Source organism: Podarcis filfolensis (assembly GCF_964270895.1).
Source record: "Podarcis filfolensis genome assembly, chromosome: 13".
NCBI lineage: Eukaryota > Metazoa > Chordata > Lepidosauria > Squamata > Lacertidae > Podarcis > Podarcis filfolensis.
In genome coordinates, this window is record NC_139615.1 from 34,808,046 (window position 1) to 34,833,543 (window position 25,498).

General features: G+C 46.9%; 1 protein-coding gene across 3 annotated transcripts in view; it reads right to left on the reverse strand.

Annotated features, from left to right (window-relative positions):
* Positions 1-6,254: 6,254 nt before the first annotated feature.
* MPP2 (MAGUK p55 scaffold protein 2) overlaps positions 6,255-25,498 on the reverse strand; it is a 64,846-nt gene continuing 45,602 nt past the window's right edge. Inside the window, exons 6-12 of one of the 3 annotated variants that reach the window (XM_083583102.1) lie at positions 13,341-13,472; positions 12,808-12,913; positions 11,796-11,864; positions 11,538-11,699; positions 9,354-9,556; positions 8,530-8,658; positions 6,255-6,736 (exon numbers count right to left, since the gene is read on the reverse strand). In XM_083583102.1, coding sequence (XP_083439228.1) covers positions 6,560-6,736; positions 8,530-8,658; positions 9,354-9,556; positions 11,538-11,699; positions 11,796-11,864; positions 12,808-12,913; positions 13,341-13,472 — 978 coding nt within the window. In that variant the 3' untranslated portion in view covers positions 6,255-6,559. The remainder of the gene's footprint in view (positions 6,737-8,529; positions 8,659-9,353; positions 9,557-11,537; positions 11,700-11,795; positions 11,865-12,807; positions 12,914-13,340; positions 13,473-25,498) is intronic. The other 2 variants (XM_083583100.1, XM_083583101.1) reach the window with 2 other exon arrangements.

Genomic DNA, 25,498 nt, shown 5'->3' on the forward strand with positions numbered 1-25,498 from the left:
TGGGGTTGTTCTCCAGACTTTCCACTTCTTGCGATTTCATCGTGCATTTTAAGCGTGTGGTGTTCTTTATGCCTAAAGTTCCACTTTAATAACATTTTTAGCCCTTGTAGTCATTGATATAATACTTCTGAGTGGAGCCCCAGGCAAAACCCGCAGTTATTATTTTAAAAACAGAGACAGATGGAGAGAATGAGTTAGGGGGGATGTTAGCTCAACTGGAAACAGGGGAAAGATAAAAAAAAAGTGATGGAGGAGGCCAAGAACACATTCATGTCATACATTTAAAAGCACTAGGATTCCACTTTAAACAGTTGTGGCTTCCACCGAGGAATTCTGGGAGCTGACATTTGTCAAGGACACTGAGAATTGATAGGAGAACCCCGGTTCCCTTCCCAGAGTGGCTTAACAGTCCATCCCTCTTCCCAAGGAATTCTGGGAACTGTAGCTGAGGGAGTCTTCTAACCACTCTTGATAAACTACAGTTCCCAGGATTCTTTGGGGAAAGCCATGACTGTTTAACGTGGCAACACAGTGCTTTAAAAGTATGGCGCGAATATGGCCCAAAAGGAATAAAACAGGGTCGGTGCTTATCCAAGACATTTCGCTGCCTGAAGCAGAACCCCAAAGGTGCCCCATCCCCACTAAGCCCAAAGCTTTAAAATACCGGTATTTGTGGCCCCATTTAGATGCAAGTCCCTGACTTTATCTTTCTCCCAGCTAAGAAACATGCGTAAAAGAAAAAAAGAAAGAAACAAGAGGCACAGAACCACTATGGAGAGATGGGCAGGTACAAAGATCAAAACCATGAGAAGTGGGTGACAGGACAAAACCGTAGGAGCATTTGCAGTAAAAAAAATAAAAATTTAAATGATTCCGAGCAGAAATGCAAATACAAGCAAAACCCCATTCAGAATGAACCTAGGAGTCATTGGTGGGAATGCACACAGTTAATGTCACCAACAGCTCAACAGCGCATGTATCCACTTTGAATTATGTCCCACTAAGTTCAGTGGGTGCCACGGCCCCACTGTAAATCCAGCAATTCCGCTATGCCACTGCTGCCACAAGGCAGTGTAAAAATTAGCAAGTTTCTGCCGGACAACCTCTAGAAAACCCATGTCTGGATTCTGAGTGACCACTACGTAGCTACGTGTGTGTGTGTGTCAGCTGGGCCTCAGAGGATAAGTAAATGGTGACTGCTCCAAAAGAGACAGCCCCTCCCCCGCTCTGTGACTTAATCCATGTAAACAACAGCATAACTGCTTTTAAATTACTGCCTCCCCCCCAAAAAATCTGCTTCGATTTTTAATGCCTGTTTTGCTATAACATCAGGTGTGTCCTTTTGGCCATTTCTAGCCAGGATGCTACAGTTAATAATACTCGTTTGCTCTTTGCGCACCCGTAACTGCTACCAATTTATATAGATTTTTCTCTCTTTAAATATACATGTTTTTTCCTGCCCCAAATAAAGGTACATAAATCTCTCCTCTATTTTAGCTATCTGTACAAAATTAAAAACTCATGCACGCATACATTTTGTGGGATATAAAAAGCACATGAGAAAGATTTGGAAGCCACTGATCACGAGAGAGTTAAGATCCCAAAGAGTGGTTATTTGAGAAGTTAATAAATAAGGCGTGGTTCTTGGGAGGGTGGCAAGAAGGTAAGGGCCGCAGATCAAACCATTCCCACTGTGTCTGGAGAGAAGGCATTGCCATAAGGCAAATTCAAATGAGGATTTTAGCCCATGCCGGATTAAACCCTGTGGAGGCCTCTAGGGCATTGAAATCTCAGGGTCCCCCTTGCAAATAATCTCCTAACACGTTTCTGATTTTAGAGGGATGACACGGAACTAAGAAAGTTTGATCGTAATTTTCTTTCAAGATCAAATCAATATTATTTTGATCTGTTGACCCTAAAAGGTGTGGGGCCTACAATGCCCATTTAGTAATCCGGCACTGATTTTATCTTGCCAGATTTGCATCCACGCCTCAGCACAATCATTAATATGTCTACTGAGAAGTAAGTCCTGCCACATTCAACAAGACTCCCTTCCTTCTGGATAAGCAAGTACAGTGGTACCTCGGAAGCCAAACAGAGTCCGTTCCGGAAGCCTGTTCCACTTCCAAAACCAAGGTGCGGCTTCCAATTGGCCGCAGGAAGCTCCTGCAGCCAACCGGAAGCCGCATCGGACATTCCAGTTCCAAAGGACGTTTGCCAACTGGAACACTCACTTCCGGGTTTGCGGCCTTCGGGAGCCAAAACGTTTGACTCGCAAGGCGTTCGCGATCCAAGGAGGCAAGGGGGAAGGTTTGGCCTTCCCAGATATCGGTGGGTTTCAGCTCCCATCATTGCTCAGCATTGGTCATGGTGGCCGAAACCAATGGGAGTTGGGTTCTGACAACAGCCAGAGAACCACGGCTTTCTCAGTCCTGCGGTATATGATGGCAGATTCAAAGCAGATTAGCAGATGCCTACCAATATTCCAAAGCCAGGGAGTTGTACTTTTTCTCCTCCTGGGAATGAGAAGGTTTCTTCTGAAATGCCTCTTTTATTGTTCGGGGGGGGGGGAGGAATTTGCTTTGCCTCCTTGTTCCACAACTTCTCCATTTCAATTTATCTATACCCCAACTGGGGAGGGGGTGTTACTGGGTGTGCAGTCTGCAGCAGCTTTCTGCATCATCCCCTCCTTGCATTTGTGGAGCAGAAGAAGCAGTCCCTGTTAGAATTCCTGCTCCATGATTGCAGTCATAGGATTTTTGTATTTCACATGACAGTATATGTTTTGACCCCACAGAGTGGGAAGTGACGGAGACAGGATGTTTGTGTTACTGTGTTCCGTGAAGTGGGATTATCGTCCTTTGTTCTTTTTCTCTTTTCTGTCTGATGCTAGAGAGAGAGAGGGAGCCATGTTGCAGTGCTCCGTGTGTGTTTCTATGTAAATAAAGTAGATTAGCCAAAATGCTGAGTTGCTGAGGTCTATTACGCAAGCTGCAGAGACTCTGCAGATCCCTAAGTGTGCCAATATCTGTTAGCATCGGTTGCTGTGATGTTCGGGCAGAAGAAAGCTTTTGAAGCTCCTGAACGATTGACCAGGAGGGAGGGAACATGCCAGTCGGGCATGTGTCTCTGCCAGGATCCTACTCAAGAGTAGGACAAGCTCCTGACAGTCCCCACCACATCAACAGCAACCACTCACAGAGTACTGCCTGGCAGTGGGTGGGTGGGAATTGAAAATCTGAAGTTATCAACAGATGTAAGAATCAGAAACGTGTTTGTGAGCAAGGAGGCGCCTGCAACTCTGGGCTGGGTGGAATGTCAGGCCTGCATAAACCGATAACCGAGGATGTCCTCCTCACGTAGCCCTTATCTCCAGACCTGCTTATCTCCCAAGGAAGGTTGTTGAGCAAACAATGAGGGGACAACGAAGATCAGAAGATCCTGTTTCGCAGCCTTGCTATTGTGGAGTGGAAAATCCTGACTCTCGCCACGTCTGAAATACATCTTAATATATGTTTGGTAGAAATAGCAGTGTGTTTCAGCTCTTGGGGTCCCGCTTGCCCCATCAGCACGGTGAGAGTAAGCCAGAACGCATTGCGGTGATTTAATAAATATTCTGTTTGACGGACAATTGGACTCTGCATCTTATTGGCTGTCCAGGGTCTTGGGTACTGAACTCCAATATTTCCCCCAACAGCATCAATGCACTGCCTTCTCCTTGCAGTTTTGTCCATGAGCAAGTGGGTTTTATAGTTACTGGAAAAGCACACACTTGATCACCAGCAGGTGGAGTTATTGCTATTTTTTTCTTTTCAAATTATCGCTGGGTGTTGCAAGAAACAGGAAACCTGGCCAGGGACTTCAGGTGCTACCAGTCTGCCCCTGGCAAATTCAGGTAGCACAGCCTTACAGTTGATTCGTGTTCTTGCACAACAAACCTGCTGCCCTTTCCCTCTCCCCAAAACTGGACTTCTTGCAACCAGGACAGGGAAATGCACAAGAAACGTGGCCTAACCTTTCCACAAACAAAAAATGCTCCATAAATAACTAACAGTGTCTACCTTTCTCCACAAACGTTCTGTGAACGAATCAGGAGGAATGTTCATAATACAGTGGGGGGAGAAAGTTGGGGCAGTTACTCTGCTATCCTCTCTCCTGACTTATAAAGGAAAATATCCCAGCTCTGTAACCTCCTCCCTCTCCTGACCCCATGAAAGAAGAGATTGGATTTGATATCCCGCTTTATCACTACCCAAAGGAGTATCAAAGCGGCTAACATTCTCCTTTCCCTTCCTCCTCCACAACAAACACTCTGTGAGGTGAGTGGGGCTGAGAGACTTCAGAGAAGTGTGACTAGCCCAAGGTCACCCAGAAGCTGCATGTGGAGGAGCAGGGAAGCGAACCTGGTTCACCAGATTACGAGTCTATCGCTCTCAACCACTACACCACACTGGCTCTGTAGCCTGATAACCGCTAGACCCGATGCATAAGTGTGGGTCTGCCTGAGATGGGGCTGTTTTGTTCTGGGTTTCTCTCTACCCTCCTCCCTTGCAAAGATACGGTGGTAAATATACTGGTTGGGCTCTGCCCCACGTTGCCCTGCTGACCAGCTCCCCATGGACTCAGCATCATCTCAGAGGTGGGTGATGGGTGGGAGGAAATTGGGTTTCGGTTTTTTTAAGGGGGGGTGGAGAAAGAAATTGGCATGTGGGAGAAGCACTGCAGAGAAGCTTCTTTTCTTTACCTGGCGATAAAAAACACTCCCCAAGTCCAAGGTTCTGCCCTTGCCCTGCAGCGGGTAGTCCCGCCAGTTAACAGCTGCCATAGAGTTGTGAGGTAGTGATTGTTGGTCCTTGGCAGGAGAAAAGGAGAACCCTGGAAATTGAGGGAAGCAACTGCAGGTAACGGAAAATCCATGAAGGGGAATCCGCGAGGGGAGTCCGTATTTATGCGCTATGGATTTTAAATGCCTGATAATCTGTTTTGCCATTTTGATGTTGTAAAAAGGGACAAAGAGAGCTGTGAGCAGGAACAGCGAGGATTAGGATCAAAGATGACTGTAATTGCTATTGCTTTCTCTGGCGGTGCTTTTAGGGGTTTGTTTGTAAGCGGTGGGGCACCTTGGACAACGGGTGCTCATGGTGCCCCCCCCCACTTCCCCTCTATGGTGCCCACTCTCCCCCAGGCTAGATCCATGCATCCACCTACAGGGAGAACATAAGGCAGGTGGAGCAGCATGCTATACCTCTATGCTCTTAATGTTTACATGCTTGGAGGCAAGAAGTCAGCTGAGGAGCAGGAAGGTAGTGGTGCCCCCCTTGCAAAGGTGTGGGCCTTGGCAGGTGCCCACCGATGCTGATCCCTGATGCCAGCCCTGGGTTTCCCTCGCAGCCTCTCTACGCTGCTTTCCTACTAGCGGGTCAGCTTCCCGGAGGCTGGAGAAGAACAACTTCCTAGCTGATATGACGCTGCCTTTTGCAGAGTTGAACCATAAGCCCACCTTGCCCAGTGTTGCCTAGGAGAGTGAAAAGAGCTTGGGGCAGGGAGAGAGGTCTTCGGGTCTATGGGGAGGCCGAGGGAGACCCAGGTTGCACCAGAGACACAATGCGCCCAACAGCTCTTTGGGGATATTTGCGGCGAGGGAGCCCGCCTCTGCAAACAGCGTAAAACAAAAACAAACCATATTAAATAGCCCCATTTTACAGACAGCTAAACTGAGGCCGGAGGATCTCGTTCAGCCGCCGGCCGCCACGGCCCAGGGGAACAAGTCCAAGTGCAAAGTCCCCACCACCAGGCTATTTTGCATCACATTCTTCCTTGCCTCGCTTACAAACCTTTCAGGCGTCCCTCTGCCGTTTTTCCAACACCCCGCAAAATCTCGTGCTGACCAAGGTTGGCAAGGCATTCGCCCCTCCCCTCCTCCAATCTACTCAGAGTGGTATGTTCAGTGGGGGCAAGGAGGGGCGAAAACCCCAGGCTACCATTTCTTTTGGCAATATTGAGATTGTGGTCCATCGACAAAGCTGTGATTTTGGCAGTGAGTTAGCTGTGGCTGGAGAGGCGTTGTGTTCCCGCCCACCCCTCTTCCGCCAGACCCAATGAGAGGAGCCGGACACAACTGGGTGGAGCCGATGGGGCAAGGCATTGTGGGTAACTGGTAGCCTGGCTCGACCCCTCTGACCATCCCCCACGTTCGCCATGAGATGAATTCGTCCTGCGTTGCCAGCAATGGTAGGAGAGGGTGGGGGAGAGCAGCCGCCCGCCCCCCCACATTTGTGGCAGAGTTCTTGGCTGGTTGGAGGTGATCTGGGGCCGGACCGTCAAGGAAGCACCTTTGCTTTTCGAATCTAATAAAGCCAACTTTTTTGTTGTGCCTGATTTGCCTGGGCTATTCAGGTGGTGCCCGGTGGGTGGGAAAAGGAGAAAGACGTCAAGGGCATGTGCTGGGTGCTGCAGGTTAAGAGATCTGGGATTCTTGGCCAAGTGAGGAGGACAAAGCCGACACTCTTGAGGCTGTGGGGAGGAGGAGGAGAAGAAGGAGGAGAGGCGGGGCGTCCCTCTAGTAGACCCAGCTGACGGGGACCCATTGCGGTTCGCTGTGCAACTTCTCCAAGGCTTCCTGCAGCTGCTGGAATGTCTGCTCCATGTTGTCGTTGACCAAGCAGAGGTCAAAGTAGTGACCGTAGCCCCGCTGGATCCGGCAGCTCTCGTCAACCGTCCGCTTCAGGTCGGCATCCTGGCAGGACATGCAAATTATTATTATTAGTAGTATTATTATTAATTGAATTTATACCCGGAGGTCTCAGGGCGGTTCAAAGAACAAACTCAATACAGTGGTACCTTGGGTTAAGTACTTAATTCATTCCAGAGGTCCGTTCTTAACCTGAAACTGTTCTTAACCTGAAGCAGCACTTTAGCTAATGAGGCCTCCAGCTGCCGCCGTGCCGCCAGAGCACAATTTCTGTTCTCATCCGGAAGCTAAGTTCTTAACCCAAGGTACTATTTCTGGGTTAGCAGAGTCTGCAACCTGAAGCGTCTGTAACCTGAAGCGTATGTAACTCGAGGTACCACTGTATATAAAACCTCAAAATATAAAACCTCAAAATAAAAACAATAACCCAAAACAGTCATACCTCGCGTTACAGATGCTTCAGGTTGCGTTTTTTTGAGTTACGGACCGCAGAAACCCAGAAGTACCGGAACGGTTTACTTCCGGGTTTCGACAGATATGCATGTGCAGAAGTGCTAAATTGTGCTTTGCGCATGCGCAGAAGTGCCGGATCGCAACCCACGTGTGCGCAGACGCGCAGCTGCGGGTTGCGAACGCTGTTGGTTGCGAACATGCATCCCGCACAGATCACGTTCGCAACCTGAGCGTCCACTGTAATCCAAAAAGTCTCCTTTCTTCTAACTTGAAGCCGTTGGTTCAGGTCCCACCCTCCAGAGCAGGCATCCCCAACCAGCGGCCCTCCAGATGTTTTGGCCTACAACTCCCACAATCCCTAGCTAACAGGACCAGTGGTCAGGGATGATGGGAATTGTAGTCCAAAACATCTGGAGGGCCGAAGGTTGGGGGTGCCTGCTCCAGATCATGAGAAAGCAAGCTTGCTCCATTTTCCATGTGACAACGAGTCCTTTAGATATTTGAAGATAGCTATCTTATCTCCCTCCATCCCAGAGAGGTTTGAAAGGTAGCAACAAGAGAACAGGCCTTCTCTGTGGCGGCTCCCAATCTGTGGAATGCTCTCCCCAGAGAGGCTCGCCTGGTACCATCATCACATGTCTTTAGGAGCCAGGCAGAAACATTCCTCTTAACCCAGCCTTTTGACCATTACATAACCTATGGCCTGTTAAAGCTGTGCAGCGGGAGGCTGTTATTATGATTATTTTATTATTATGCTGTCTATTATTATGTTTTTGTTTTTATGCTCTGTGTGGGTTTTTTGAATAAATTTTATTAGAATATAAAGAATAGAGAGGTTATTGTAAAACAACAGTAATAATAATAATAATAATAATAATAATAATAATAATAATAATATGCTACATAACCCTGTGATATTTTGATAAAGGGTGGTATATAAATTGAATTATTATTATTATTAAAGACAAAGAAGAAGAAGAAGAAGAAGAAAGGAAAATTGAGCAGGAACACTGTCAAATAACTGGACCATTGAATACATCAGCAAGATTTCCATGCCATAGTCTCTCCCCCTAAGTGGATGGCTGGAGGTCTCTCATTAACAGCATTTCCATTAACATAGCTGATATATTTATGAGGACCACACCTTATATCAAAATGATGGTATTTAGCTTAGATTCTAACAACCCTTCTGTGTTACGCTAGGGGTTATTGGGGAGGGACTGGCTCCCCGCCCAGGCCAAGTTCTGTGCAGGAGGTGTGCTTGGCAAGGCCACCTCCAGGGGCCTCCTTCCTTGCGGCCGCTAGCCCCAGCTGCTGCTGCTACCCCTCTTCCTCACCACTGCTTCTGCCCGCTTGCCTGCCATGTGGGCGTTGAGGGGACTCACCGCAAGCTGCTTGGTTGCCACACCGTTCTCCAGCGCTGCCTTGTTCATGGCTCGAAGGGTTTCAAAATCCGGTGCCTCAATGAACACCACGTACGGGACGAACTCCGCTGTTCTCAAAACTTTCACAGCCTTTTGACGCATCAGAGAGAGAGAGGAAAGAAAGCGGAAAGAAAGAGAGAAAGAAGAGAGAAAGAAAGACAGAGAGGAGAGAGAGAGAGAGAGAGAGAGAGAGAGAGAGGGGGGGGGGAAAGAACGCGAGAGAGGAAGAGAGAGAGAAGAAAGAGAGAAAGAGAGAAAGAGAGACAGGAGAGGAGAGGAGAGGAGAGGAGAGGAGAGGGAGGGAGGGAGGAAGGAAGGAAGGAAGGAAGGAAGGAAGGAAGGAAGGAAGGAAGGAAGGAAGGAAGAAAGAAAGAAAGAAAGAAAGAAAGAAAGAAAGAAAGAAAGAAAGAAAGAAAGAAAGAAAGAAAGGAAGGAAGGAAGGAAGGAAGGAAGGAAGGAAGGAAAAAAGAAAGAGGGAGGGAGGGAGGAGGAAAGAAAGAGAGAAAGGAGGAAAGAAAGAGAGAAACAGAAAGAACAAAAGAACGAAAGAACGAACGAACGAACGAAAGAAAGAAAGAAAGAAAGACTGACTTCCAGTACTGCAACACTGATGAGAGTCGAGTTGCAATTCTGTACTTACAAATTATGTGACCTGAATAAATTATGCAATCCAAGACCTAGCATTGCAACCAGGAAAGGTTCCTGGCACAGCCCACCAAGGGAAGACAGAGCTCTCCCCACTCCTCCCTCGGTCCCAACCCTTGGAGTGAGAAAAGAAGCAGTACCTGGGGGTTCACATCCAGAATGCACATCTTGCCTGACTCTACGACTTCATGGATGGAGTCAATCTTGGTCCCATAGAGGTTCCCTTCATACTCGCCGTGTTCCAGGTAGCGGCCTGCTTTGATGTCTCCCTCCATCTCACTCCTGGTCACAAAGCAGTACACCTGCCCGGTCTTCTCGTGCTCCTTGGGTCTCCGTGAAGTATCTGCAGAAGCACAGATATTATTATTTATACCCCACCCATCTGGCTGGGTTTCTCTAGCCACTCTGGGCAGCTCCCAACAGAATAATAATTCGAAATTTGATCTTCCGGTGGGGACTGACCTCATCTGCACCACCCAGACTAAAGTGTGGATGGAAACTTACAGTATGCATTTTGTCAGATTTTGTGACGCGGTTCTTGGCTCTAAACGTATCAAAATGCATTTCATAGTCCCAGATAAAATGCATTTAAAAATGTATATTGCAAGTGAAAGTGTGTTTATAATTGCGCATGTGAAAAATTACAGACTGACACATATAGATTTTTTTTAAAGTGCACATTGAAGTGTTCGACTACGACTTGGGAAACCTGAGTTCAAATCGTCACTCAGCCAGGAAGCTCGCTGGGCGACCTTGGGCCGTTCACTGCCCCTCAGCCTAACCCACCTCACAGGGTTGTCGTGAGGATAAAAACGAGGAGGGAGAGAACCATAAATGCCACCCTGAGATCCTAGGAAGAATGGTAATATATAAATGTAAAAATAAAAATAAAGGAATAAAAGATAAGAAGCATCTGGATTCCATGATGGAAACAAAGTGGGACACAACTTTAAGTAAAGATCGTGGCAGTGGGATTCGATGGGCACTTTCTGTGCCAACTTTTAAATGTTTGCCTATATCTATTTTTGAGAAAATTAAGAGTCCATCCCCCCAGAAGGGTCCACTAATGTTTGCTTTTATTATGCTTTTGCTTTCAACTCTTTTTGTTAACTCTTTACAGTTTTATATATCTCCATTGTTGCAAACCACTGTGATGTATTTTCATGATACAGTAGTATATGAATATTTTTTTCACAAACAGGGATTTTAAATAAAGTCCCGACCAGAGAAGAATGGCAGATCAAGTTGGTGGATTATGCCGAAATGGCAAAAATGATCGGAAGAATCAGAAATCAGGAAGACCAAAATTTTAATAAGGAACGGGGGAAATTGATTATTTATCTTAAAAACCATTGTAAACAGTTAAAATCGTTAGTAGGATTGGAATATCACTTGTAGTTTAATGGTGAATTTTGGACACAATGGAGAGGTAAAAGATTTGGATTTGTAAAAGATGGCAGGGGGAAATGATTAATAATAAGAACCGCAAAGGGGAGGAGGGAAGTCCAGGAGATTCTTTTGAATCTTGTTTTTATGTTGTATGTTGGGTATGTGCCTGTAAAATTTTAATCTGAAAAACCAAATAAACAATACACATACACACAAACACACACACACACACACACATATAATATATAACCACAATTACTATTTTACAAATACATCAAGATGTGTGAAACGGACCCGGAAGTAGACTGATTCATCCATTCCTAACACAAGATGTAGGAGTCTCCTTCGCATACACACACAGACCCAGGGCAGAATGCAACAACAGAACTAGGATCTGCCAGGATGTTAAGATGCCCTCTGTGCCCCTGTGTCAGGAGTCCAGGCTCCCAGCTTGATAACATAGTAAGCGTAGGTAATGAAAAGGGAGGATTTATTGCAAAAACAAACAGATCGCTCCGGACGGCTCCTGCATCATTACTCAAGATGACCCTTCTGAAGACTGCTTCCGGCCACGACAGAAGATATTGAACTTATGGCTCTTTTGTCTCTTGCTTTGCTTCCTGTCTAGCAACCCTCCCATTCACCAACTCCTTGGACTTAGTAAGTCAGCTCCAACCTCTTCCTGGCCTGAGAGGCTGAGTCTATTCATGCCTATTTGTGCTTCCTGAGAGCTTTGGCTTAGGCTGCTCTTAGCTATGGCCTTATCAGCCAACCTGGCAAGGTCAGGAAGAGCCAAAGTCTGGAGCTGCTGGCTCTCCCCTGCCTTGACTAACATCTAAGCCTCTCTGTTCCTGGCTGCTTTCTGCAGTTGGCTGCAAACCTTCGCTTGGAGCTGGCTCATTCCTGACACCCCGTCTGCAATCAGCAAGACTCACACGGGATGGTGGTTCCGTACTGCGACTGGTCAGACATGATGAGCTTGTTCTTAAGACTGCGCCGGCCGACCCCCTGAGCACCGATCAGCACCAAGGTTTTTCTGCGGAACGGAGGCATGCGAGCCACTTCCTCGTAGATCAGCAACTCGTGCCGGTCGAACTCTGAAGTGGGAGGGAAAGAAATCGCTGTCAGCCGTTAATGCAGAGGAAGCGCGGTCAGGCGACGGAGAAATGTGAAGGCACACTGAGATCCCTTGCCTGCATTTTTTGTGGTCAGATACATCATCCTCTTCTTCTTCTTGCCACTGAGGCTTCCGCACAAGGCACCTGCCAGGAGGGGGGAAAGGAGGCACTAAGCAAAGCTGCAGAAAGAGAAAGCTATCGCACGTGTGGAAGAAGGTGGGAGTAGGGGCACATTCACACGACACACCTTGAAAGCACTACAATGCCACTTTAAACGGCCATCGCTTCCCCCAGGGAATTCTGGGAGCTGTAGTTTGTCAACAGTTCTTAGAAGACCCTTTACAGTGGTACCTTGGTTCTCAAACTTAATCCATTCCGGAAGTCCGTTCCAAAACCAAAGCGTTCCAAAACCAAGGCACACTTTCCCATAGAAAGTAATGCAAAATGGATTAATCCGTTCCACACTTTTTAAAAAAACCCCTAAAATAAATGGCAAAAACAGACAGACCTGAATGTAGCACTCAGAAAAGAAGCGTGGCCCTCAAATTGGAGCATGTTCGGCTTCTGATAAAAGTTCGCAAACCGGAACACTTTGTTCTGGGTTTGCAGCATTCGGGTTTCAAGTTGTTCGACAATTAAGACATTCAAGAACCAAGATACCACTGTATTCTCCTCTCAGAGCTATCTCCCAGAGTTCCCCAGGAAGACAGATTGACTGTTAAACCACTCTGAGAATTGTAACAGAGGGTCTCCTAAGAATTCTCAGCGTCCTTGACAAACGACAGCTCCCAGAATTCCTTGGGGCAGCGTCCTCAACCTTTGGGTCCCCAGATATTGTTGGACTACAACTCCCATCATCCCTGAGGTCTGGCCTTGCTAGCTAGAGGTGATGGGAGTTGCAGTTCAATAACATCTGGGGACCCACAGGTTGAGAAAGGCTGCCTTGGGGGAAGAAGTCACGACTGTCTAAAGTCCCTGAGAGTTGTCAGGAGAATCCCATTTCCCCCCTCAAACCGTTTCACAATCTATGTCTCTCTTCCCAGGGAACTCTGAGTATGGAGGCTCTGGGAGGGGCTGTGCCTTTTACCTGATGAGGGAGTGACTTCGAGGTCTCGCTTCACAAAGGCCTTGCGTTTCTCCTCCAGCAGCTGGCTTGGGATCAGACCAGCACTGCCGCCTTCCACGTGGCAGGCCTGAAACAACCAAAGGTTAGTTCTGAGCACCCGGGTGGGGAGGTAAATTGCGGGACCCGAGATCACGGAAAAACCTTTCCCCCTCCCACAAAGGCACGCAACCCATTTTCTTCATTCTGACATTTTTAGCAGTTGCAGTATTAATAAAAGAACTGCAGTAAAGTAGAGGTGGAGACCCCCTCATACAGACTTCTTGTTTTTTGCCTAGGAATTGCATTACTTTCTAGGACACCTAAATGTGCAGATGTCCTATTCTGTCTTGCATGGAACCACTCTGATTTCCCTGGCTAGTTCTGGCCTAGCTCCCTACATACTGATTTCTTGGTGGCAAACAGCTGTCCCTGAACGCCACCCATGCCTAATCCCATGAACATGCACCCGGGCCTGATCCTGCCCATGGCTCATTTATTTGACACAAGGTCCATACCTGCCACCAGTTGGGGTCATCCTGGTTGACGATCTGGAGGAGGTCACCGGCAATGAACTTCAGCCCGGCTTCCTTACATGGAATGAGGTTGTCAGAGGCTGGGTCATAGTCAAAATGGGCCTTCACAAACACCTATGGAAGGGGAAGCAAGGTGAGATGAGCAGGGAGGTTCTGGAGTGAGAGAGGAGACTCAGAAGGACCGATCCGAGGGGGGTTGACATCACGAGCCAGCTAAGATCGAAACAAAGTGAGCTTGCAGGTCACGGTAGACTGTGGCATTGACACCAGAAACCATGGAATTGAAAACAGGAAGGGATGAAAGATACGTATTACAGGGAAATGTGAGCAGGACAGTTCTACCCATCTCAAGTCTCCAGTTCTGCGGGAGATAGCTATGCCTGTCCCAACCCTGCAATAATAAAATAGTAACAATTATTATTATAATTTGTTATCATTGATTATTTATACCCCACCCATCTGGCTGGGTTTTCCCAGCCACTCTGAGCAACTCCCAGCAGAATACTAAAAACACAATAAAACATCAAACATTAAAAACTTCCCTAAATAGGACTGACTTCAGATGTCTTCTAAAAGTCAGATAGTTGTTTACTTCCTTGGCATCTGATGGGAGCGCATTCCACAGGCGGGCACCACTACCGTGAAGGCCCTCTGCCTCGTTCCCTGTAACCTCACTTCTCACAGTGAGTGATCTGCCAGAAGGCCCTCAGAGCTGGACCTGAGTGTCCGGGCTGAACGATGGGGGTGGAGACGCTCCTTCAAGTAATGGGCCGAGGCCGTTTAGGGCTTTAAAGGTCAGCACCAACACTTTGAATTGTGCCCGGAAACGTACTGGGAGTCAATGTAGGTCTTTCAGGACCGGTGTTATGTGGTCTCGGCGGCCGCTCCCAGTCACCAGTCTAGCTGCCACATTCTGGATTAGTTGTAGTTTCCGGGTCACCTTCAAAGGTAGCCCCACGTAGAGCACATTGCAGTAGTCCAAGCAGGAGAAAACCAGAGCATGCACTACTCTGGTGAGACAGTTCACCAGCAGATAGTGTAGTGTCTGGGTCACCTTCAAAGGTAGCCCCATACCACCAACCCCTAAACCTTCCCAGAAACCTTATAGCAGGGCAAAAGAAGAAGTGGTGGCGTCAGGTATTGGTGTGCCAGCCCAAGCTGCTAAAAAGCACTCTAGGCCCTGCCACCACCCTGGCATCCCCGGGCATGTTGGGTCCAGCTGAACTCCCAAACAGCCGACATGGTCCTTCAGGAGTGCAATTCCATCTAGGACTAGCTGCAAACAACAACAACACACACACCCATACACACACACCTGAGCATCAGCTTGACCTGCAGAAACCAGTGAAATAAATACTGTATTTTTCACCCCATAGGACACACTTTTCCCCCTCCAACAATGAAGGAGCGAATGCAGGCTTTCGCTGAAGCCTGGAGAGCGAGAGGCATCGGTGCGCACCGACCTCTCTCGCTCTCCAGGCTATCCTGTGGGCTCACAAGGCTTTCGGGCAGGTGTGCGCAAGGCGTGGGGCGGCAGCCACGGCTGGGGGGGAAATAAAAAAAAATTATTCATTTCCCCCCCAAAAACCGAGGTGCGTCCTATGGGCCGGTGCGCCCTATAGGACGAAAAATACGGTAACTTGCACCACAGAGACGAGCAAACTTAGCCTGCCCATTTTTGCAAATTAAAACATAGCTCAGAAGCTTGGGGGAGGTGGAAAGTTGGCAACACGAGGCTTCCTAGCTGAACTGAGGCCTGGCACCCTTTCCTTTAGCAATAAATTGCTGGTTTTCGTTGCAATGCTGTAACTACAAACACCTCCTCCCTCCTTGTGGACTGAAAAGAACAATCCGGCAGTCAGGAGACAAATCCAGCAATTTGCCAGAGAGAATGCAGAGCAAGAGCATGGCCAGTACAGTACTCATTTTGCCCTGTTATCTTTGAACAATAAATCCTGGTGGTGGAAGGCAGCGAGGAAAAAACACTAGCCTCTCTCTCTCTTCATTATAGACTCCTTTTATTTGCATTCGCAGGAGACACACACTGCTGACGTCTCCTGGGAAATGGATCATATCTGAGCCTGTCTGTCGAGACCTTTCACTCGTCCCCCTCCCTGCCCAATCTGAACGCTTGCGGGGACGAAAACACAGAAGGATGTTTGCAAAGAAACTCAGGGCTCAGTGCTTGAGCAGTAGCAAAGGGAGAAGAGAACCCCAGTTCAGGCTCTCTCGATCCCCAACCTTGCAGCCCCCCATTGAATCTCAACAATGAAATGTTGTCGAAGATCAAACTCAGCTCTACTTCTCACAGATCAGGGGAAATGGGCTAAGGCACTGGCTGGTCAGGGATGTGGGAGAAATGCGATTCCATTAAAAATGTTTTCCTTGAAACATTTTAATGGATGACAAAGCCACATAGAGTCTCTGCTTTCAGTTCGTAGAGACTTTTTCTACAGCTCAGTTACATTTGGAGCAAGACATTGCTATCGTAGGCATTGTGAGTCTGGAGAACTTAAATCACTTGCCTTTTCAGGAAACAATACGCAAAGTGAAACCCAGCCGCCCTTTAAAATGTGCACTGCTCTGAATGTTGCAGTAAAGTACCCCTGGATGGTTAAGTCCAGTCAAAGGCGACTATGGGGTTGCGGCACTCATTTCGCTTTCAGGCCGAGGGAGCCGGCGTTTCTCCACAGACAGCTTTCTGGGTCATGTGGCCAGCATGACTAAACCACTTCTCACGCAATGGGATACAGTGACGGAAACCAGAGTGCACGGAAATGTCGTTTACCTTCCCGCGGCAGCGGTACCTATTTATCTACTTGCACTGGTGTGCTTTTGAACTGCGAGGTTGACAGAAGCTGGGACAGAGCAACAGGAACTCACCACCATCAAGCGAATTCAAACCGCTGATCTTCTGATCAGCAAACCCATGAGACTCTGAGCTTTAGACCACAGCGCCACCCGTGTCCCTGAATGTTGCAGTAAAAGGTAAAGGTAAAGGGACCCCTGACCATTAGGTCCAGTCGTGGCCGACTCTGGGGTTGCGGCGCTCATCTCACTTTATTGGCCAAGGGAGCCGGCGTACAGCTTCCGGGTCATGTGGCCAGCATGACTAAGCCGCTTCTGGCGAACCAGAGCAGCACACGGAAATGCCGTTTACCTTCCCGCCGGAGCAGTACCTATTTATCTACTTGCACTTTCATGTGCTTTCGAACTGCTAAGTTGGCAGGAGCAGGGACCGAGCAATGGGAGCTCACTCCGTCGCGGGGATTTGAACTGCTGACCTTCTGATCAGCAAGCCCTAGGCTCTGTGGTTTAGCCCACAGCGCCACCCATGTCCCGAATGTTGCAGTACAGTCCCGCAAATGTGCGTAAATGCAATCTAGGGTAATAGAGTCCTAGAGTTGGAATGGACCACAAGGAAACCTGACAGGTGATGGTGGACTGTGTCTTCCACTGTCACTTGAGGGAAGAATGCTGCTCTCACACACACACCCCAGCATTTGCCTTCTGAGGCAGCCTCCTCATTCTACCCAACAGCAGGGCCAGTCCTGAATATATCCTTCTCCTGTTGCTTCTCTGCTCTAAGTTGTTCCCTCCCAAAGCCCTTGAGCAAGTTATATATTATCTCTCCAGATAGAGGGAAAGATTGAGGTGGGGAGGCAGAGGAAGATTGTGTAATAAGTTAACGTGTCTTCCCAAGCATGCACACACACATACACACATGCCCCTGCTGACTTTTTTTAGGCCGCTATTTGGGCTTGGTGGTGTGAAATAATCCTCTTTGCTTCCACAAAGCAGCAGGATTATATTCAACATGAAAACAAGCAGCGCTCGTCTCCATCACCACCACTCACGTCATACTTCCCCCACCCCTCTGCCGCTCACTTTGGAATCAGCATGGGCTTTGTGACAAGGAGCTGTTGCTAACTCATTACACAATCCCTCCCTCTGGAATGCTTCTAGCATCGCCAGACGTTACTCTCAAATCCCCGCCTGCACCATCGCAACAGGGAGAACACTTGAGTATTCCGTACAAAACGCACGTATGCCCTCAAATCGTTCCCCCCCCCCTACGTTTTATTCCCTGCATTTCACGTTTCATGCTGAAGTGATTCCACTGAGCGATCCCAGGTGTACTCCAAAGACTGGTGGACAGCAGAGGGACGCTGCAAACATTCTGCTACCCATGTTCGGAGGATAACATCTCTGACACAGCGGCCTGCAAGCAGGGCTTGAAATTTGCTCCAGACTTTAAGGAAGAATCAAGTGTCCATGTTTACCAGGAACAGTTCCCCTGTAAATAGATCTTCAGAGTTTAGTTCCTCTCCAGTGGCATCTAGAAATTCAATCTCCCAGTGGATGAGTCAATGCATATCATCCTATACTGGGAGAGCAAGGCGCCATGCACTGGTTTTTACATATGTTTGGACGTGATATACCATGCCAAAACATGGTTTAGCATGACCTGCACTACCCAGGGCTATGTCATGCTCTGGCTGAGCACTACATCTATCTATCTATTATCTATCTATCTATATCTATATCTATATCTATATCTATATCTATATCTATATCTATATCTATATCTATATCTATATCTATCTATCATCTATCTATCTATAGTTTTTCAAAATATTCATTTAAACAACCCTAAATCCATGACTTCCCTTCTTCTCTTTCCATGGTTCATTTTGCATACCACACATTCCTGCATATTTTACATGAACTAAACCAGTAATCCATTATTACATCCATCAAAACTTGCTTTCACTGTTGAATTTATATTACTGCTACCAGCATTTTTAAATGAACACAATTTTCACCCATGTATTCAGTAAACATTTTCCACTTTTCTTTAAACATACATTCTTCTTGTTCTCTTATTCTTATATGTTAAATCTGCCAGTTGCACGTATTCCATCAGTTTTTAAGTTGCCATTCTTCTTTGGTTGGGACCTCGCTCGTTTTCCATTTTGTGGGTAACAAAACACGGGCCATGGTTGTAGCATACATAAATATAGTGGTACCTCGGGTTAAGAACTTAATTCGTTCTGGAGGTCCGTTCTTAACCTGAAACTGTTCTTAACCTGAAGCACCACTTTAGCTAATGGGGCCTCCGCTGCCGCCATACAATTTCTGTTCTCATCCTGAAGCAAACTTTTTAACCCGAGGTACTATTTCTGGGTTAGCGGAGTCTGTAACCTGAAGTGTCTGTAACCTGAGGTACCACTGTAGTCTTTTTTGATACCTGGGAATTTCCCTCTGAATTATTCCCCCCAAAAAAGACTCTAGTTTGTTTTGGAAAGGTACTTTTAAACGTTGTTGTTTTTTTCAATTCATTATATATCATTTCCCAATACTCTTTTACCCTTTTACAAGTCCTCCACATATGATAAAATGTACCCTCAACCTCATTAACATCTCCAGCACTTATCTGATTCAGACTTATATATTTTAACAAGTCTGCTAGGAGCAGAAAAATGTTGTTTCTTTTGCTTACTTGAATTCCTAAGAAGCATTTTATCCTTTTACAAGTCCACCACTGAGCACTACATCTAAACCTGGGCTTGCATCCGCAAGACAAACCCATAGGCAGGAAACCAAGAAGAAATCTTTGTCTGCAGCAAGCAGAACCATGAGACTGGGCCCAGACGACATGCTAAGCCAAACCATGGCTTACTTGGCAAAGCAGGACTGAGGACGGCCACAATTTTTGATTTGGCTAAGCTACTGTTTGGCTTAGCATTACGTGAAAACTGCATCACTGGGAGAGTAGACAGTGAAATCCCAAAAGAAGCCTCAACAGTATTTATGTGCACATGTGACTACAGCAGCAAGGATTCACGCACAGAAATGGAAGGAAGAAAGAACACCCTCCAAGGAAGAACGTTTGATGAAAATCTTGAAACAGGCAGAGATGGCAAAACTGACGGCACTGATGAAAGATACAAATTTTTGTTGTTGTTGTTTAGTCATTTAGTCGTGTCTGACTCTTCGTGACCCCATGGACCAGAGCACACCAGGCACTCCTGTCTTCCACTGCGTCCCGCAGTTTGGTCAAACTCATGCTGGTAGCTTCGAGAACACTGTCCAACCATCTCGTCCTCTGTCATCCCATTCTCCTTGTGCCCTCCATCTTTCCCAACATCAGGGGCTTTTCCAGGGAGTCTTCTCTTCTCATGAGGTGGCCAAAGTATTGGAGCCTCAGCTTCACGATCTGTCCTTCCAGTGAGCACTCAGGGCTGATTTCCTTCAGAATGGATAGGTTTGATCTTCTTGCAGTCCATGGGACTCTCAAGTGTCTCCTCCAGCACCATAATTCAAAAGCATCAATTCTTAGGCGATCAGCCTTCTTTATGGTCCAGCTCTCACTTCCATACATCACTACTGGGAAAACCATAGCTTTAACTATATGGGTCTTTGTCGGCAAGGTGATGTCTCTGCTTTTTAAGGTGCTGTCTAAATTTAGAATCTTTTAAAGAAGACTTGAAATCTTTCCTAGTCTATATAAAAAGTTATTTTCCACACATGAGGACCACAGCGGTGTCTGAAGTGTAGGAAAACAGCGGAACATATTGAGAAATATGTCACAGAGGTTGGAATCAGATAAAGAGGAAACCTAAAATGCAATTGTATGTGATTTGGGTTATAAGCATTGATGCTGGACGAGTGGGAAATCAATAGTATTTTTTAATACAGAGTAGCAAATGTAACTTTCTGTACGGAAAAAGAATCCAATATTATTATATGTATTAAAGAAGAACTGCATCACTGTAGGGAAATGATGTTTCCTTGTACAGCTTTAGTTTAGCCAAAAGAACAACCATCAGCTGCTAAGGCTGCTTTTAAAAGGCTGCAAAACACAGCATAGATTCTATGGAATAAAGAAGGGGTAGGGAACTGGATGCAGCTGGTGGGGGCGGGGCGGGTGGATTGTTATCTCCACCCCCCTCTCCCCTTGCAGGGCCAGCCACCTGTCAATCACCTGATGTCACCATGACATTGGGTGACCCATTTTCCTTTGGCTGCGCAGTCTGAAATCAAAACAGCTGTAGGCAAAGACACAGCACTTTGCAAGCCCCCCACTTGCACAGCACAGGGCCCTGCAGGCACCGAGGATCAGCGGATTGTCGGGACTCGCAAAGGGTTGTGCCTCACTCAGCTGCACCAGGGAGTTCCTATTGGAAATAATCGGGAGCTCATTTCAAGCTCCCAGTTGCAGCTACGTTCTTATATGTCTCCCCACCTCACGTACAATATCAGGTGAGGGTCAGATGGGTCTGATTTTGGAAAAATAACCACATGGGCCAAACGGGGATGCATGCCAGGCCTAACTGGTCCTGTAATAAACATAAAAATAAAAAATAATAATAATTTATATGCCACCCATCTGGCTGGGTTTCCCCAGCCAGTCTGGGTGGCTCCCAACAGAAAATTAAAAACACGATAAAACATCAAACATTAAAAACTTCCCTAAACTTCCTCTGGTTAGAGGCTCCCAATCCAAGTGAAATGGTTGGTGGTGGGAGGTGCTGCAAAGTGGGGAGTAGAATAATAATAATAATATTTATACCCCGCCCATCTGGGCAGCTCCCAACAGAATATTAAAAGCACAATAAAACATCAAATATTAAAAACTTCCCTAAACAGGGCTGCCTTCAGGTGTCTTCTAAAAGTCACAGATATTTGTTTATTTCCTTGACATCTGAAGGGGAATGAGAATAAGGATGTTGGAGATAAGGATAAGAGTATCAGTTTACTTCTGCTCTATGTCACTTTCACTTCTCTTAATCCATAGCTCCACTCTACCCCATTCCTGCATTAAACTACATTTTTTAAAAAATCTGCACAAAATTCTGCATTTAAATATGCAATACTAAACATCTTTCCCCTTGCAGTACTCTTTCCCATCAAAAGACACATCCCTATATGTATTTTCACTCGACATGCACAATTCCATATGGTTTTCTAAAGGTATTTTGATATCTGCCGTGTTCCAACCTGAACATTAGTCTAAGAGGTACAGAGCAGGTTAATTCCCATCAAAACTTGCAAAGATCCGAAGTCTTTTGAGGCATTTCCAGTTAAATGCTGGAGGGTACAGAAGCAGCACCTCCGCTCTGCTTACTGTGAAGATTTCTTTTACCCTGCCCACCTTAAACTTAAGTGTTCTGCAGCTGGTTGCAATTTGATGCAGAGTGCGGCCCCGACTTTGGCTGAAAAACAATACCTGCTTAATTGAGAGTTAACTCCCGTTGCTCAGCGCAATGGACCTTACTTCTCAGCTGTGTCTGTATATATGAATGATTTGAAGTGTCGGTGCTGACCTTTAAAGCCCTAAACGGCCTCGGCCCAGTATACCTGAAAGACCGTCTCCACCTGAGGTCCAGCTCCAAGGGCCTTCTGGCGGTTCCCTCACTGCGAGAAGTGAGGTTACAGGGAACCAGACAGAGGGCCTTCTCGGTAGCGGCACCCACCCTGTGGAACACCCTCCCGTCAGATGTCAAGGAAATAAACAACTACAGTGGTACCTCGGGTTAAGAACTTAATTCGTTCCGGAGGTCCGTTCATAACCTGAAACTGTTTTTAACCTGAAGCACCACTTTAGCTAATGGGGCCTCCCACTGCCACCGTGCCGCCGGAGCACAATTTCTATTCTGATCCTGAAGCAAAGTTCTTAACCCAAGGTACTATTTCTGGGTTAGCGGAGTCTGCAACCTGAAGTGTAAGTAACCTGAAGCGTATGTAACCCGAGGTACCACAGTATCTGGCTTTTAGAAGACATCTGAAGGCAGCCCTGTTTAGGGAAGTTCTTAACATTTGATGTTTTATCGTGTTTTTATTATTCTGCTGGGAGCCCCCCAGAGCGACTGACGCATTCTAGATTAGTTGTAGTTTCCGGGTCACCTTCAAAGGTAGCCCTACGTAGAGCGCATTGCAGTAGTCCAAGAGGGAGATAACCAGAGTGTCAGGGAACTGCCATCGGAACTAGCGGAAGAGGCGAGGCTCCACAGCGATGCTGGAGAGGGGCCAAGCAGGGAGAGAGGCAGGTCTCCGGCTGGGGAAGAAAATCAGTGCAACACCAGGCTCTTCAATTACTGGCTATCATTGTGGCATAGATTACCAAACCATTACCTTGCCCAATGCTTATGGCGAGATGAATTCTCTAGCCTTTGGACTAGTAGAATTCATGCCAAACTCCTGAGTTATGGAATCTCTCCCTCAGATTCCCTAAAACTAGACCAAATCACTGCTCAGAGACTGATCCGCCAAAGACTGGATGACATCGATTTACAGCGAAATTATACGCTGGGGGGAGGTGTTTGTTCGCCCCAGAACATTGGTATCACTTTAACTTACTGCGTTCCATCATACCTCTCCTCCCTTTCGACTGTTGCACATAGACTGGCCTTCACCAAAGCGAGGTTTAACGTTTTTCCCTCCAATGTCCTGAGACATAGGTTCTCAAAGGGTCAAGCCCCCGCCGTGTGCGAATGTGATAAGGTGACGCCGGAGTCGCTCCAGCACATTATGTTCACTTGCCCCTTGTTTAATGTGCTACGGGCAAATTTGTTGGGATCAATCATACAGAAACTAGAGGGTACCCCACCAAAATTCCACCTTGCCCAAATCTTGCAGGACAAGGATACCCACACGACCCTGAAGGTGGCTAGGTTCCTAGTTGCTGTCCTTTCCCAAAAGCGACGCCAAGGAGCTCTACAAGCTAATTAAGGCGTAGTATGCCTTTCCATTTTATAGTATTTTATTGTTATAGTAGTGTTTTAGCGATTGCTTTTTTTTTCTCCTTACGGCACAAGCTGTTATTTATGTGTTGTTTTTACCTGTATGGGCCTATGGCCGTAATAAATGATATTCTTATTCTTATTCTCTCAACACCAGGGATAGAGGGGGGCCGATGGGGGAAGCAGAGAGGAGGCTCCAGGACTCTTCGCAGGAGACCAGCGAGGAGAGCACAGGTCCTCCGCTGCCCACACCCACCCTGCGCAGAAGACTTCCGCGCAGGGAAAGTAGGCGGCGACTTGGCGTCAAAGAGCTTCTTTGCTGGAAGAGGTTCAAGAAACGCCCACTGACGGATTCTGCTAGCGACTGAACAGCCACGGAGAGGATGGCTGTCCAGCGAGAAACGGTTTAACCAGGCAACCTAGCCCAGAGCGGCGGTAACTTACGCACAAGCAACCCCTAAAGCCATTACACAGAGCATGCACTACTCTGACGAGACAGTGAAGTGGGGAATCTTCTGTAACTGCAGAAGGGAATTCCACAATTCGTTCAGTACCTTGCATGGGGGGGTGACTGCGCTTCATGAAGGCACCCTCTGACTCACGGAAGGTGGCAAGAACGATACTGAGGAGAGGAGGGAGAAACTTCTTTGCCCCCGGTCCCCCTGCCTGAGGCGTTCCTGCTATACACCGTAGCAGGACGCCTGGAGAGGATGTCTCAGGCAACAAATCTTATGTGGGAAGCAGAGATAGGGTGGTCTTAGGAAGCAGAAAGCCTTTCCGCATCCTTTTCTTGAACCCCGAAAGACTAATGGCTGCGCCAGGGTTCCCTCCAAGGTGTGAAGTCCAGGTTGGTTTAAGCCAGAGACGAATGCCTGAGGTAGAAAAGCACTACCTCCTGAGCAGAAATTTGCTCGCGTCGATTTAGGCCTCACCCAGAACCAGGTTGCCAAAAAAAATAGGCTGTGTGACATACCTACACAGCTTCCCATGCTCGGAGCATGAGACCGCTATGCGTAATTGATTTGACACCTGCTCATTAAATTCTTACGCCACTATACCCAAAGCACCCAAGCATTAAGTCACTTCTGAACTCCGCCGCATGAGACAAAGAGAGGGGACGCGTGACAGAGCAGAATGGAAAAGTCACTTGGCAAAGGAGGAATGGAGCAGAGAGGGACACGGACATTGGCTGAGGCAGCAGATTTCTCTCTCTTTCCTTCCCAAAGGATTGCGAGAGATGAGGAATTACAGCCCTCAGCCTGGAAGGGACAAATCTGTATTTCTGTTTCTACCCATTAAGTCGGTTTGTGCCATTTCTGAATTAATCTGTGATTTTAAACAAAACAAAAACTCTCCATGTAGTATTCATTTAAAATTCGACTTCCTTTCATATTCAAAAATGCATATTTTTGAATCTCCAATAAAGCATTTAAATACGTACAGTCGTACCTTGGAAGTCAAACGAAATCCATTCCGGAAGTCCGTTTGACTTCCAAAACATTTGGAAACCAAAGCATAGCTTCTGATTGGCTGCAGGAAGCTCCTGCAGCCAATCGGAAGCCACGGAAGCCCCGTTGGACCTTCGGCTTCCAAAAACAGTTTGCAAACCAGAACAGGCACTTCTGAGTTTCGATCATTCGGGAGCCGAAACGTTCAAGAACTAAGCAGTTCAAAAACCAAGGTATGGCTGTATTTTGATATGTTTATGTTGCAACATTATAACTTTTGGTTTAAAGGTGGAGAATGAGTTGTTTTAATAAATGCACAAACATTATGAGAAGTATGAAATCTGTTGGGTAGATACAATCTGCACTCTTGTCCAAGAGATACAAATCAAACCAAGAGGTGTTAATTTTGTACAGGAATCTGCAAAGATTTAGGGTTCTATTCAATGCAGCGATTCAAGGCAAGGGCTGCCAAACTCATGCCGGTAGGAGCCATTGCGCCCCTGAAGGTCTTCATTTGCACCCCTGCACAGCGGCCCCAGTCTTTTGAGCTTTCTCCTAGAAAGAAAGTTTTGAAACAAAAATATGCAGATACCCTTTCAAGCATTTTCTGTGAAATGAGCAAGCCCAGCTGATCTATCTTACTAGTGTTTTTAACCAATGAGTGAAGTCAGAGCTGTGATTGATAAGTGAATTGTTGAGCCAACAGGCAAGAGCAATTCCTGAGGTCTTAAAAGCCTGCTGTTTTCTCCTTTTTAATGCATTTCCCCCCTGCTTCTGTCTTATTTTCCAGGCAGAAATTCAACAGTTTATGCTTCCTCTCATATGGAAATACAGTTATGAGGAAAGCATCGCCCTGACTGCACACTTTCTAATTTTGTGCCCCCACAGCAGCCATTTTGTGACTTGTGCCCTCAGAACTCTCAACATTCAAAATGTGCCCCCTGGT